The sequence below is a fragment of the Dromaius novaehollandiae genome, chromosome 27, assembly GCF_036370855.1.
Source record: "Dromaius novaehollandiae isolate bDroNov1 chromosome 27, bDroNov1.hap1, whole genome shotgun sequence".
Lineage (NCBI taxonomy): Eukaryota > Metazoa > Chordata > Aves > Casuariiformes > Dromaiidae > Dromaius > Dromaius novaehollandiae.
In genome coordinates this window covers 4,031,225-4,046,366 of record NC_088124.1, presented here as the reverse complement: position 1 = coordinate 4,046,366, position 15,142 = coordinate 4,031,225, and the positions used below count along the sequence as shown (strand labels likewise).

Sequence of the window (15,142 nt, the reverse complement as noted above, 5' to 3'; positions counted from 1 at the left end):
CACTGCCCTCTCGGCGAGTCTTAGGCGGGTTAGAGGAGACCCTGGGAGCCTTTAATCCTCTCTCGCTCGCTCGCTTTCATCCTCAGCCACAGCTGGACGCCCCATTGATGTGGAACAGACCAAACACCAGGCCTCTCGCTAAGCTGCTGCTGTGGGGCCTCTTCTCCTCTGGAGCAGAGCGGAGCCCGCAGCCCATGGCCTGCTTACAGAGCGCCTGCCCCGTGCCCAGGAGCCCCCGCACGCACGCACACATCCTGCGCCTCGCTGCCCGCCCCGCCTGCCTCCCCCTCCAGCCGGGCTCCCGCTCTCCGTGCTCGCTAAAGCTGCTGCCTCCCCAGGCCATCTTCCACCGCCCTGCTCAAAAAGGAGCCCCCGTCTCCTCCCTTCTCCCCAGCCCCCCCTTTCCCAGGATTATTTAGCATCAGTTCCCTGCTGCCTTGGATCACTGCAGAGCATCAGGCCCGGATGCGGTGAAGGACCTGGTTTGTGTTTCTCGCTGAAGAAGCAACTGGTGGTTATGGCCCCAGGCAAGGCCAGGCTGGCCTCCAGCATCTCCGGTGCCTTGAGACAGCAGCCAGCTCTCATTTTAGGAAGAGGGGTCTTTGGCTGTCTGTTCAGCCCAGGATCTCTCTCTGAGCACACTGCAGGGACAGGCAATGGCGTAGAGCTTCTCTAAAAACTCTGCAGCACCCACAAGCAAGGCTAACACAAGCACCTGCTTCCCTGAAAGCAAGGGGAAACTTAGCAGAGTGACAAGCCGCTGTGTCAGGCCGTGTCCCAGATCCCAAGGCACTGCCCATGGGACCTGTCCTGGCACTGGGACGGCACCTGAGCCACATCTTCCCAGCCAGCCCCGCGATCCTCCTCTGGGCCCATGGCTGCACCACGGCCTGGCGTGGGCACCACAGCCCGTCTTCTCCTCTGCTAGGCACAAAAACCTTCCCGCGTGTGGGGGCTGATACCCCTGGCCTTGCACAGACCATTAGCTGACCAGGACTTTCCACTTTTGCAAAACTTGACGAATATCTCAAAGGAAATGTGAAGGCCAGCGTTGCACCCCGGGCTGCCAGAGCTCGAGGCAGCTTTGCAGCGGCTTCCTAGCAGAGACGGCACTTTGCTGCCAAAGCCACCCCTGGCCTGCGCAGCCCCCTCCTGCAGCCCCCTGTCCCCTCGGCCCTGCACCCCATTCCTGATCTTCCTCTGCCCTCTAGCGGTCTCACACCCCAGAAACTTCTTCCCTTCCTTCCTTCCTGCCCTGAGGTCTCCAGCTCTGCAAACAGCACCCCAGCACCGCCCAGACAGTCCCCAGGGGTTTCTGGGGACACAGGGACCAGGCCCTCCGCTGGTGCTACAGGGGCCCCTCCGCCAGGTCACCCTGCGACAGCCCAAAGCGTTCAGCAAGGACCGAAAGATGGGTCGGGTAAATATCAAGTTAAGGCAGGGCAATCTCTGTAAGGCCAAAAAAAATATCTAATCCAAGGAGGTTTCTGTGGGTTTCATGGCAACACGAGTAAATCTACAGGAAGTGAGAATTTCTGTAGAAGGCAACAGAGAAGTACATGGTTGCATCCTTGACTGAATGAACACCTTAAAAGAAACTTCAGGGGGCTTGGAGGACTCCAAGTGGACAGTGCAGAAAAGAGGCGGATTGATGAGAGAGTTCGGAGAAGAACCAGAGCGATCCAAGCTGCCAGAAACACAGCTTAGGAGGGAAAATGAGAAGAACTGGGGATGGTTAGTCTGGAAGAGAAAGACTGAGGGGACACATGGTAGGAGTCTTTGCATACAAAGCAAGAGAAAGGGAATAGCCTATTCGCTGCATTCACAGTGGACACAACAAGGAATGAGGGATTTAAATAGCAGGGAGACTCAGACATTAGGAAAAGCTTTCTGATGGTAAGGATAGTGCAGCACTGCAACACACCACCCGCAGAACAGTGCAACCTAATCTAGTTAAACAGATATCTTTAGACCTGACATAGGAAGTGGATGCCACCTTGTGTCACTGGGATAAATTAAGTGACCTCCTGGGATCACACTCATCCTATTTTCTGTGATGCTATAATTAAAATCCACACTGATCCTCTGCCTGAGATGCAGCAAGAGGACAAACTTTACAACTTAGTGACCAACTTGCAGGCAATCTGGAAGCTGAAGCCCTTCTGCTACCATGCTAGGTCCTGTACAGACATCTCTTCATGACCTGTCCTGTCCCCAAATGCTTATCTCCTCAAAGACAGGACCTCCAATGGACATGGTAAATACAGATGCCGTAGGAAAGGATGAGGCATTGCAATGCAGCATAGCTTTTGGCTCAGTTTGTGGGCAACCAGTTGCAGAAATTGAAGTAATTGCAGACTCTTGGGATTTGTTCATAAGAGAACCAGTGCATTCCCTCTCCTTGTTATTGAGCATCAAGTGCCTGATGAGAGAGGGATTTGGGGAAAAGACAATGTGGAGATATCTAATACAAAATGATTAGCCAGAATGTACTGTTAATAAGCTGCTTATTCGTATAATTGGAAACTATTCGCAGCCAGGGTGTCTGTACAGTCTCTCCGCACTGCTCTGATGGAGCGAGGCAGGTAGGTCTGGCCCGGGGGACGCCACTGAGAGCACATCCTCAGGGGGTAGGAAGGCAGTGGATTTTACTGCCGCTTTACTTCTGTACTGCCACTGGCTCAAAGGGCAGAGAAGGGCATGGGGATTTCAGGGGAGGTGGCAGGGAATCTGCCAAGCCCACCGACTGTTCTGCAGCATGGCAAGCACAAGGAGACATCCCTGGAGAGCAGAGTGGAAGGACAGACAGTGTCCTTACAAGAAGTAGAATGAAAGTAAGGCAAGGAAAGCCCAGAAGCAAGACAAATAAGACCCACCACCTGCTTGTGCTTCCCAAGGCAGCTACTTGAGCTCAGATCAGCTGCGGAAGACCCATGAGTGAGCCAGCCCCCAGCAGTGTGACAGCTACTGCCACAGGGAGACCTCAGCTGCGGCTGTGATGTGCACACTGTGGCTTGACAAGTGAAGCACAGGTTTCTAAAGGTGGATTTGCTCACCCTGAGGAGAGCTGGCTTTCTCCTGGTTTCCAGGAGGCAGAATTCCTCTGGGAGGTCAAGGGAAAGGAGAGGAAAAGCTACAGAAGCCATTGCCCGCTGCCTTCAGTAGCTCCATCCAGTGCGTGCACAAACATTGCACCAGCCACATCTTTCCTTCGCTCATCTCCACCGTGGTTGAACGCAGGCCTGTGAAGCACCAAGCCTTAGAATCAGCCACATGGGTGTTCATGTGCTTCTCAAAACCGAAACCTTTTGCCATTTTTCTGAGGCCACGGGCTAACTGATTTTAATCATTTTGCTAGTGTAAGTGTAAAGCAGTCTGAGTCTATCCTGGGCTCTTTCAGGGACTTCACCAGAAGTGCAGCAGATGCAACGGGGAGAAGTGAACAGCTTCCCCCTGGACTCTGTCTAATGCCTCTGAGTTTTCTGAACTAGCCAAGTTCTATTGATACGGACAATTAAATTATACAAGCATCAATTTGGTCGTAAAACAGCAGTGAAGGATTTCTATGCTGAGCCAAGTGGTAAGCCACTAAGCTCTGCCACTTCCTCCTGCAGTGCGAGGGTGAGGCAGGAGGATACAGAGAGAAGACACTTACCAATTCTCCGTTCTGCCTTCAACACTGCCCCTCCTCTGAGCTCCGAGGCACACATGGAGCTGAGATTCCTCCTGCTTCTGCTCTTCTGTTTTTCAGGTAAGGGAAGGGGTGAGGAGGTACAAGAGGCAAGGGGAGTCGGGTACAATATTTCTCTGCGTTTGCCTAAGGTTTTGCACATGCATGGTATTCCAGCACTGGGAGATGAATTTTCTGAACATTTTTACAACCAAAGCAAGTTTCTTCTCAGCTGGAGAAACTCTCTTCACAGCTGGGCAAGGAAATGGGCCAATTCCAACTCCTATCACCTGGAGAGTCTGGCTTCTCCAGGCTTGTAAGCCAAGCCACAGAACAGGAAAAAAGCATCTCCAGAGGGAGTATTTGGCTGGGTGCATTTCTATCTACTCATAAGACAAAAACAGGAAACAACAAAAATTTGAAAGGTAATAAATTCACACTGGTAAAAAAAAAAACCCAAAACTCTTGATTCTTACTGGGAACCTGGGCCTCTGAAGCAGGAGGACATCTAGATCATTTACTATATTTAAGGCAGAAATAATGTTTCTAAGGCTGTTTAACAAATTGATGGTTGCCAAACGAATATCTGCTACCTTCCTTGCATCATGATACCACGGGACAATGAGTCCTCACACGTCCCACATGCAGTATAAAAATCTCAGCACTGTTTCCCATTCTCTGTCCTCTCCATTGGCATAAATGAGATGTTGAATACACTTCTTTTAGCAGTTTTCTATATGGGGAAGATATTTCGAAAGCAAGCTGCAGCATACAAACTCCCCATGGTTTGGACAGCTATAAATCTTTCACACGGCTAAACTGGCATCAGTAGAATGATGCTTGGGATAGATATATATTCCTTTTTGAACTCATTTGGGATCTTACCTTGAATACCAATTCCTGCTGGATTCTCCTTATGCATGAAGAAAACACTCATGTCCCGTGAAATCCTTACCCTTATTGTGGAAACCCTCCATCTCCCCAGGCCAATCCTGCTTCCCTTTTTTCTCATGTGTTTTGTTTATTTGCTTGTCTGTTTGTTTGTTTGCTAGGTTGCAAATCATCCTTTGGTTAGTCATTGGAATGGTGACCAACAAGACCCGGGCAACAGTGATCCTAGTGTTCCTCCCGAGGAGGAGGAAAGCCAGAATGGAAGTATCTAGATGCTAGTAAGCAGCAAAATCATAGCGCAAATGAACAATCCATCTCTGAAGATGAAACCAGACGTCTAGTGGCGATGCAAGTCACTTGGGCTTTTAGCCAAAAACAGAGCCAGCCCTTTCTCACCAGAGCTTTTCCACTGGTGGAAGCTCATGTAATTGCATCCTGGTCAGAGAAGCAATGAAACAGAGTCAGACAAGACACAGACACCAAGAGGCAGGCAGGGACTGTGCCCTCGAGCAAAGTGCTGAGAAAAGGAAAAGGAAGAGAGGGGCGAAGAGGCTTGGGGGAGAAATTTGTGCTGTATAAAGACACGGCTTCCCAATTTTTCCCTAATGGCTCTGAATTCCTCGAAAGCAGCTCCCCCCACCACATGCCTCTGGGTTGCTGCGGCTGATGCACTGTGTCCCTTCCCACCCAGATGTAGTTTAAATCCCACTCAGTTTAAAAGCAGGCAGGGTATTAGCTTCTTTCCCTCTGCTGCTCAGCACCAGCCAATCTAGTTGAAATTTCCTCCTGCTATTACTCAGAAAGAAGCTTTTTCCTTAGGAGAAGATAACCCTCTTGCAGCTTAAATATTGCCTAATATAAGGCCTCCCTTTCACAAGACTCAGCTGGTGGTTTGTATAACCAGTCAGCCTGTCCCCTGCTCCTGGGAGTTTCTATAACGCTGTAAAGCATAGTAAGGTGTTTTCCCCACGTCAGGAAACAGTAGCCTTCTCTTCCTCTCGCTGCAGTGAAGTACAAATACTTCCCTGCACATAGATATTTTTCATGAAAGACTTCTCTGTCCTGCCTTTCAGGGCAGGAGATTATCAGAACAGGAAAAAATTCTGAGAAGACCTTACGTGACAGCCTGTACCAGCAGCATCTCTGTGCCCTGGGTCAAAGAGGTCTCTTCCACCCAGCTGGAGAGCAAGCTGCTGCCCTCTGCCAGCCTGACCAGCAGCAAGCCCTTAAATGCCTTTCCACGTGCAGCACGGCAAAGCCAAAACAGACACTGATGGAGTGGAAGAACAGCCTCGTCTTGCCTTAATTTTTGCTCCTTTTCCTCTTGCTCTTTCACCTCTTCTTTCCTTCTCCAGCCCAGCCAACAGCCCCACATCCCCATCTACTCTTGAGAAAAAAGCTGAGGAGAGGCAGGCTGAGCGCAGCGCGTGGCTGGCATCCGCTGCCTCGGCCTGGCGTCTGCCACCAGCAATCCCAGCTGCCAGTGGGGGCACGCCAGGAGGAGGCACGCCACTGCTCCGTGCCGCGGAGCAGCCCCACCGGCTCGGCGGGGCAGAGGCTCACGCCGCACCACGGCTCTACGGACGCTGCCTCACCACAAACACAACGTGCAAAAGCCAAGTGCTTCTGGTTTGGTTTCTCGAGCTGGAGACACCGGGGGGAGGCACCCTGCCAGCTCCGTGGCAGAGCACGGGGCACAAAGGGATTGGCTGCGGTGCTGGAGCACTGGGACCACAAATGTCACGGCCTGCGGGAGGGTCCCTGCAGACGCAGCCCCAGCCTCCTTGGCCCTGTGCCCTTGAGAGGTGCTATGAGAGCCCAGAGAGAAGGGCAAGGCCTGGCCGAAGGGCCTGCTCCATCTCTCACGGCTCCGGGCAGGGAAAGGACTGTCCTGCCCCGTTCCTCTGGCGGGAGGGGAGAGCGTGCCGACGGCCACAGGAGAGCAGCAGAGGGCCTGCCCGGCAGGACGGGCCGAGCTCTGATCTCAGCCGCTTCCCCAAAAGCGCCCTGAAACTAATCCTGATATCAGTCTCGTTGCAAAACATGGTGAGGGATTTCTGTGGGAAGGCAGGACCTCGGCCACTTCCTCCAGCAGCCTCAGCGTGAGGCGGGAAGCCACGCAACGCAGCCGCTTCCCAACGGGGCGCCGCCGGCAGCTCCCGGCAATGCCCCTTCCCCGGGCTTGAGGATGGCCATGGAGCTGAGAGTCCTCCTCCTTCTGCCACTCTGCTGCCCAGGTAAGAGAGGGGCTGGGCGTAGCTGAGGCTTCCCAGCACACCCTGGACGAGCGGGACACCCTTCCCCACCGCGGCTCCTGTGGAGCTGTGCAGACTGTGGGAATCTCACACCGGGATGGCTCTGCGCTGGGGAACTTGCTGCAGGGAGGGTAAGGCAAGGCGATAGCCCCAGTTCCCACCACTGCACAGCTCACTCCAACAGGACCGAACACCCCGGAGCGCAGAGCTGCTGCCTCCGAGCCCTCAGTGCCTTCCCCAGCTGGCGTTTCCCACGACGCGGCCTGACCCCGCTCCACTGCTCCCAGCAAAGGGGCCTACTGCAGTCCCAGGCTTGGGACAGGGCTGTCCCGGAGCACCCACCTGCCTCTCCTGCCTTCCCAGCAGAAACCACAAAGCTTTCACCTGGTGGCAGCTTGGTGAAGTGGGGCAGGAAGGTCACCAGCTCCTTGTTTCCCTGGCCCACAGCTTGTTTGTCCCTCGGTGCCCAGCCCACGTGCGGCTGTGCCCGTACAGTGCTTTGCGTCCTCCGCCTGGGCACAGAGGATGACTCTAAGGATGACTCCTGCCACGTGGGCCTTGCTCCCCTCTCCCTCTTCCTCCCCCCTCCCTCTCTCCCAGCAATTGCCACCTTTCTCCTAGCTCTTCAGACCTGCTGAAGCCTCTGCTGGGATCATTCAGCATCAGTGCACAGACCCTTTAGTGCAGAGACTGCCCTGCCAGGGGGGCCAGCACAGCCTGGCTCCCCTCGGTCGCTGGGTGTCCTCCAGGGATGCAGGCAGGAGGGACCTGCGGGCTGCAGGGAGCCCAGCCTCAGGCCCCCCGGGGACACGGGTCGAGCTTCCACCCCCACGGCAAACACCGTCCCTGCTCCTTCCCTCTCCCCCGTCGCCCACACCCAGCACAGCCGGCAGACTTGCCTGCAGCTCCTCCAGGACGGCGCTGAGCCACACTGCTGCCACCCCCCAGATGCGGAGGGGTTTGGCTCCCATTTAGCCGGGTGGGAGAGGCACTAACAGCAGAGCTGGGCTGCCGGGGCAGCCCCCAACACTGCCCCATGCACGGCACGAGTCAGGCTCCAAGGGCAGACGCCTTTAGCACCTGCAAGTCGCCAGGTCCCACGTTTACCTCCAGAGGAATACTGTCATGTAAACTGGGTTTTAAAACAGAATTGCAATCCCAGCTCAAATCTCAACAGTTCACACCAAGCATCAACCTTCTTGTTTCCAAGAACGTGAATTTGGCAAGAGGAATGAAGCCCTCTCTGCTTGGAGCCCCTCAGCCGCCCGCTCCCTCGGAGGAAGGGGGGCAGAGTTTGCCTGGGCCTGTCGGGAGGCGGTGGGCAGCCCTGCTTCAGCTGCCCCCTCCCTCACCACTTGTGGTCTTTGCAGGCCTCCGAGCCCAAACCCCGGGTGCCGAGGAGAGCCGGCGGGAAGGAAGCACTCTCTCCGTCCAGTGTCTTTACACACCGCAGGCCCCCTTCCCTTCACAGAAAGCCTGGTGCCGAGTGAATAACGGAATCTGCGAAGCCTTAGTGGGGACAACTTACTCAACACTTAATACGTACATAAACGAGGCCACACAGGGCACAGTTACAATAGAAGATGACGTCAAACGTGGGGCCATTTCCATCACCATGAAAAACCTCCAGGTGCAGGACTCCGGCACATACTCCTGTGCTTCCCAGCGTAACACCAACACACTCTGGCTGCTAAAGACAATCTCACTGAACGTTTTCAAGGGTGAGTACGTTCCCCTCCATACAAACGCAAGTCTCATAAAAAAGGAACATCATTCCCTCCCCTGTGCCATCCCTCCTCTCCCACCACAGCTGAATGACTTCCCCTGGACCTCACAGCCCCCCTCACCCTCCCCAGGCCTTGCTCACCGCCTTCCCCGCTCGCACCAGCACGGTGCGAAGGAGCTCCACAGCCCCGGCTGGCCCTGGGGGCTCCCAGCTCTGACCCGTCCTGCTCCAACTCCCCCTTCCCTCACCGGCGTGCAGGCCCTGAGCAGTTACCCCGGTGGAGATTTGGCCCGGGTGCCCAGCTCGCTCGGGGAGGTGGACACCCGTGTGCCCATGGCTGCCTGGCAGTGACCAGATTTGCTGTTTCAGAGTTACACAGGTGGGAGTTGGACTCGCTGTCTGTGCAGTGCCCATACAATGCCCAGACGCCCAGCACAACACCGAAAGCCTGGTGCCGAAGGCAAGGTCCCACTTCGTGCAACACCGTGGTCAGCACAAATTACCCTTCAACACGGCAGTACACCCAGCAAAGCAGAACCTCGATCCGGGACAACACCCAGGGCAAGACTGTCACCATCACCATGCAGAAGCTGCAGCAACAGGACTCTGGTGTGTACTGGTGTGTGCTCTACACACAGACACATCGCACCCGAATAATGGAAGTCAGGCTCACCGTGTCCAAGAGTGAGTATCTATTTGCAGGAAAGTGCGGCTGCCCGCAGGTTTCAGCCCCACCTCCCCGGCTTTTCCTCCCCTCCCGGCCTGCGCCAGAGCCCCGAGGAGCCCCGAGCTGCCGCCACAGGCAGACTTACAGCCAGGAAGGGCTCAGCCCAGGCACGAGCCGTGGTGAGGCGATGCCTTATGCCTGTTTTGGGAGCTCACCAAACACGCCTCCTGTTTTCCAGGGACTCAACAATACACAGCCAGGGAGTCGGACACGCTCTCTATCCTGTGTCCGTACAGCCCCCGAGACTACGGGGCAGTGACGAAAGCCTGGTGCAAAGTGGGAGCTGGGGAAGAATGTGCTGTCCTGGCCCGCACAGACCGGCAGCCCTCCGGGCATCGCAGGACAGCTCAGCCAGGCACAACCACCATCCAGGACGACAGCCATAGGGGGATAGTCACCGTCACCATGGAGAAGCTGCGGGCAGAGGACTCTGGCGTGTACTGGTGTGCACTTTACGAACACCCTCATCTTTTCCGAATAGTGGAGGTTACACTCAATATCTCTAACGGTGCGTATCAGTCCGTAGGGAACCATAGCTATCCGCAGACACCAGATCCACTTCCCCGCTCTGTCTCTAGTCGCTGTGCTGCCCAGCTTGCATCACATCCCAGGTTATGCTTGGACTTCTTCCCTTGCCCAAACCCAACACCATTTTACCTTCTCACACTTACAGTTCTATCTAATTGCACAAGCAATTGTAACTGAGCTACATGGATTCGCTGTGTTGTTTCTCTTTTACATGAGAGAAGCTTCAGCCACCTTCACAGAGGTGCTTCTCTCAGTCACATTCCCATGCTACCGATTCTGTCTCTCTGTAGTGTCTGACACCACAGATCCTGTCTTCCTGCACCGACAGCGCATACCCCTGCCACGTAGCGGGGTGGGAACACAAAGCAAAGCTCTTGTTGAGCACCTTCCCCCTCCCTCACACATTTTGAGCCTTATGTGGCTTTCCCACCCAGCAAGTCTGGGTGACACTGGTTACAGCCTGGGCAACTTGTCTGTGGTGTGTCACAGCATGAGGGGATTTATACCAGTGGTAGCAATGACAGCAACGTTTAGCTGCTAAATGCAAAGTAGCCCCAGAACGTCTATTCTCCTCTTCACGTTTGTGACTGCAGCTTCAACTGAAACAACTTTGTCAGTTACTGCAACCACAAGTCAAACAACTCCTTCGGCCAACGATGCCAGCTTCACGACCACTGCACCGTCGAAAAGGTAAGGCCTAAAGAAACTCTCTGAGCTTGAACACAAATTAGAGTTATTAATGTCTCATCCATGAAACGCCTCTCTTGCTGGGACAGGCAATGTCTGCGCGTTCCAAAGACTCCTGCTTAAAGAGAAGTTAGGTTTGACAGGCGTCCTTACAAAAAGTGCCCTCTCCTCTCTCAGCTCCTGTCCAAAATGCAATTGCAATGGGAGAAGTAGATTGACAAAATCAAGTCGCAACTGTTCTGGGAATGAGTCTGCCTTTCTACTCTTTTACCTTTAACTATTTGGGTTGTGCTCTTTGCAGCAATAGAAACGCTCAGATTCTGCCCCAAAGCCTGCCTTGCCCTTGTGCGTTCCTGGCCATGAACAGTTATCAGTGAAATAGTCTCCAGCTGCAATTTCATCCTTCTTCTATTTACCAGGTTATTAAATATAAGGGATTTTCTTCCTCTTTGGACAGCTGCTGTTATGCATAGGGCAGCAACACCTAAGAGTATAATCACACATTGTCTCTCAGTGTGCCAAGTGCAGAAAACCATAGGAGGAAAAGACAGTACCTGCTCCAAAGAGCTTGGAATTGTGCTCTGAACCTTGAACACTGATTTGTTTTAAAAACCTAGAAAGCAGTTTAGCTCAAAAGGCACAGCCAAGTAATAACAATCTAGACAGCACTGAGAACCAAGTTCTCCTCCCAAGTGCATAAAAGCTACTCCTGCCCCTTGCTGGTCACCTTTTGGCAAAAGGCCGTGCCAGCATCATGCTGTGCTGCCATCTAACACTGATAATTCCTTTGCTCCTCCAACTTCAGCTCCAGTGTAAATATCTTCATCCTCCTCTCTGTGGTCCTGGGCATCCTGCTCATACTGGCACTTATCAGCATGATAACACTGTACATCAAGAAGTGCAGACGAGGTATGTGGAGACTGGTGATGCCTCCCATGTTCTAGTCAGTACTAAATAGGGTTGTCTCTAGCCATCAATTTTCCACTCCAGCTAAGCCTATCCCCAGCTCACAATGCCCTGGAAAATATAAGGCAGGTGCAGCCTGGGAAGCCTCAAGGCAGGCTCCTCTCACAATAAATCAACCTCCTGCTCCTGTTGCTCCAGACTCTCCACAGGACACCTCCTAAATCCAACCAGGCCAGACATTCTTGGGGAGAAATAAAGTGAGAGCAACATGTTCACTGACAGATTCAGGGTAGATGGGTCTCACTGGCACACTCATCCCTCCCGTCACATCCATCACTAGGCCATCTCACAGCCTTCCCCTAAACTCCTATAGCATAGCAAATGCCCAGGAAATCTATGGACTTCTCTACTTCTAAAACCTCTGACTTTGGCTCATTCCTAAGGTAACAGACAAGCAGAAGACATCTATGAAAAACCAGAGGACACAGCACAGGTAAGGAAGACAACAGATTTCCCATATGGTACCTGAATCCCCTACCAATAGTCTGGGAGGAGCTAGCTGGCCCATGTGGTAAGAAACTTCATGTTCTTTTTTGGTTTTGAGCAGGAGGGAAGGTGATATTTAATATGCCACCAGAGAGAGGAATGTTCTTAGGTGAACAGAGAGGGGTAATGTTAGGAAACTCCACTGGAAAAAAAATCCAGCGGAGCAGATTCTATCAGTCTCTGAGAAATGACTCAGCTACTTAGACTAGGAGCAAAGGCTAGAAGCTGAAGTTGTAGTACGTATCAAGGAAAGGAGCTGAAGGAAAGGCTTTGCTCTTCTTCCACCTCTGCCATGACAAAAGGTAACCTGCTACATGACTCTCTTTCTTTCCCTCTGAGACAATCCTGTTCTTCTGACAACTGCTGTGACCTGGCACTGAATCATGCTGACAAGTGTTTTTCCTCTTTTTTTCATAGTTTCAGAGCACTGAAAGAATGGGAAGTCCCAGGAATGACAGCAATGACCTAAAATATGTTACCCTGCACTTTACAACCCCGCTCAGCCCTGAGGAACCTCTCTACGCTAATGTTGGACCAAGTCAGGCTCCCAGGAAACCCAAAGCTGAAACTGTGGAATACGCTGACATTGCACTCAAGGAATTACCGACGAATGACAAAGGATGAAGCACAGGACTCAAACAACCCAGAAATGGGAGAAAAGAAGTGGAACACAGAGAGGGAATGGGGAGTAGCTGGTATCTGCAAGGACACGGGGAAAAGAGCTAAGGTTTTGCTGCCATGTATAGCCTGCATATGCATTTTGAGACCTCTCTCCTATGGGAGACCAGTAGCGATTTTTGTCACTGCTGTGCAGATTCTCTCAGGTCAGAGAGAAGTGCTGGGTAACTCTCAGGACCCCTTGCACATCAATTTTCTTGGATTCTATTAAAATGCAGATTCTTTTGGAGAGGCAGGTGTGGAGCAGTGACCTTTTTAAAAAGAGCAGTACTTGCCTGGCTGCGGGTGGGTCTGTATTTCAACTATGTTCAACGGTAGAAGCTCTACCCTGCTTCTAATGGTTCAGCAACTATGGCCAGGAAAGCCCACTCCAGTGCTGCTGTATAAAAACCTAACCCTGATGTGACTGAGTTCATTTGCCATGTAACGGGTGTGGGGGTGTCAGCACTGGAGCTACAGGAATAAGCAGAACCAGCATCTGCCTAAAGGGAAATACCTAGGGGGGGCATGTCGGCAAGCTGAAATGCTGCACTGCAAACTTCACAAACTGAGTCCCAAGGAGCCTGCTGTGTGAATCAGAGCCTCAGAAGGTCTTCAGCTACAAAACAACTGCATGTATGTGCAAATCCTGCACAGCCTAATTTATCAGTCTGCTTAGGTAAAAGAAATAAGATGGTAAGAGGCTTTCAAATAAAAGTAAATGTTTAGCTTTAGAGCAAGAAATAGAGGGTGCACATGGAAGTCTGGGGTAGGAGAGAAAGGTGGTGATGTAACTTCTGAGAGCACGCACAGGTGTCCCATCACGGAGTGCAGAAAGTCGTGGGGTAGATTCATCGCACCTGCTGTGGACAGCACTAGCGAGAGCCTCCAACACTGCACCCTCCACACAACTCAATTATTTCCAAACTCGAGGGCTGAATTTGCACTCAGACAGGGTTGTCCACAGCCACAGCATATCTAGCATATCACAGTCTCTGCGGCCTGTACACTGAAAACAGATGAAGCAGGGAGTGACATCTGCAGTCGCAGGCATGGCTTCCTAGCTGCAGCTTGTGCAGGCTCCCCCATCCTTCCACCACCTCCTCATCCAAGGCCCTACTCTGTTCAATGACTTCTGGCTGGCCTCCTGGCCTGCACCCTCTCTTCCCCGAGGATGCACAAACTGGCCCCTTAAACCAAAGCAATGTGGAATAAAGACAAGGTAGGGCGAACAAAAACATTAGTATTTCTGGAAAAAAAGAAGGCAACCACATGCAGTACTGCACAAGAGGAACAGACAGGGCAGTGGGACTTTTTGAACAGAATTTGCCTTACTGTGTCAACTGCAAGGACAAGCCCTGAGACAGATATGAGGAAGGTCTGCCCAGACAGTGGCACAGAGCAAGAAACTGGCAGGCCGAACAGAGAAGCTACAGGAAGCATGACAAAGACAGTGGAGGAAGAATTATGAGCACAAGAGGGCTGGTTTCAACATCAGGTGGTAAAATAGAAGGGAAGCAGCAGTTAAGAGTGGATTATTTACAAAAATAGATGTCCAAGTGGGTGAGACATGCAATATATTCATAGATCAGCAGTGGAGGCAGGCAATCTCCAAGACTTGCCACAGGAACAGAGGACAGGCAGGAACCTCATCGAATCCCTGCTATCATGAATAATCTTGCCACAGACTCTCAAACACCTTTTTACAATGCTCTCGATTTCTTGCCCCCAGCGTTGCGAGGCACCTCTGCATCTCTGCAGGAATGTCCTCTCCAGCCAGTCTCAAATGTAGCTCTCTTTTCTTTTGCAGCACTGTGCTGTAATTTTAGCAGCTCTTCCCAGCCTAACCACCAATGCAGCTGGAGAAATCCTGCATGCCTACTCACAGTGTTTTTTTTCTTTTTTGCCTACACTTTAGCAAGCTGAAAGCTAGCTGCTGTGGCTTCTTGCACAGTCACAGGAGACCACAACGCATGCAAGACTTCATGGGAGAGCTCAAGCTCACTAGAGGCTTCGACAGTGAGATCATTACCACCCTAGTCTGCTGACAGCACTCCACATGATACCTTTGCTGCCTTTATCTAGTAATCATCTGGTGAGCAATGTGAAATGAGTTTGCTGGGGCTCAGCCCATCTTCCCCAAAACCTGACACTTTATTTGTCCTCATCAAGCTCTGCAGACCCTGCAGACAGGTAGCAAATCGAAGGGCCTGAACTACCCTTTCCTCACAGGCTAGTCAAACCCAGCTTTCCTACAGACCTCTCTTGCTACGGCTGCAGCAGGGAAGCTGATTTATTCTTTGAGGTTTTCAGAGCTGACACTTTTAACTTGAAATAAAAGAAGGAAAAAGAAAATAGTTCCAGAAATCTAACCCATGATTCCTCCCTAACTCTCTGCCGTTCATGCAGTCAGTGGGTCAAAAATGCTACTAATCATCAAGAAACATGAGGTACGAGACAGCAGAGAATAAATCTTCTGATATACATGAGGGTCAGAACATGCCTGAGAGAGGAAGCTCAGGGAGAATAACGAGTGGGAAGACTGCAAG

The 15,142-nt window shown here is 52.3% G+C and overlaps 1 protein-coding gene across 1 annotated transcript; it reads left to right on the top strand.

The window, feature by feature from the left end:
* The first annotated feature begins 6,415 nt into the window (after window positions 1-6,415).
* Window positions 6,416-12,963, top strand: LOC112990165 (polymeric immunoglobulin receptor-like). The gene is made up of 8 exons (XM_026111721.2): window positions 6,416-6,798; window positions 8,187-8,537; window positions 8,912-9,226; window positions 9,448-9,777; window positions 10,391-10,487; window positions 11,290-11,393; window positions 11,834-11,883; window positions 12,354-12,963. The coding sequence occupies exons 1-8, from the start codon at window positions 6,750-6,752 to the stop codon at window positions 12,558-12,560; spliced, it is 1,503 nt and encodes a 500-aa protein (XP_025967506.2). The 5' UTR covers window positions 6,416-6,749; the 3' UTR covers window positions 12,561-12,963.
* The last annotated feature ends 2,179 nt before the right edge of the window (window positions 12,964-15,142 follow it).

Bases quoted from the DNA above. Each gene is read 5' to 3' on its own strand.
- LOC112990165 (XM_026111721.2), top strand. From the start codon at position 6,750: ATGGCCATGGAGCTGAGAGTCCTCCTCCTTCTGCCACTCTGCTGCCCA. The intron at 6,799-8,186 runs GTAAGAGAGGGG...TGGTCTTTGCAG, and splicing joins TCTGCCACTCTGCTGCCCAG to GCCTCCGAGCCCAAACCCCG. The intron at 9,227-9,447 runs GTGAGTATCTAT...CCTGTTTTCCAG, and splicing joins CAGGCTCACCGTGTCCAAGA to GGACTCAACAATACACAGCC.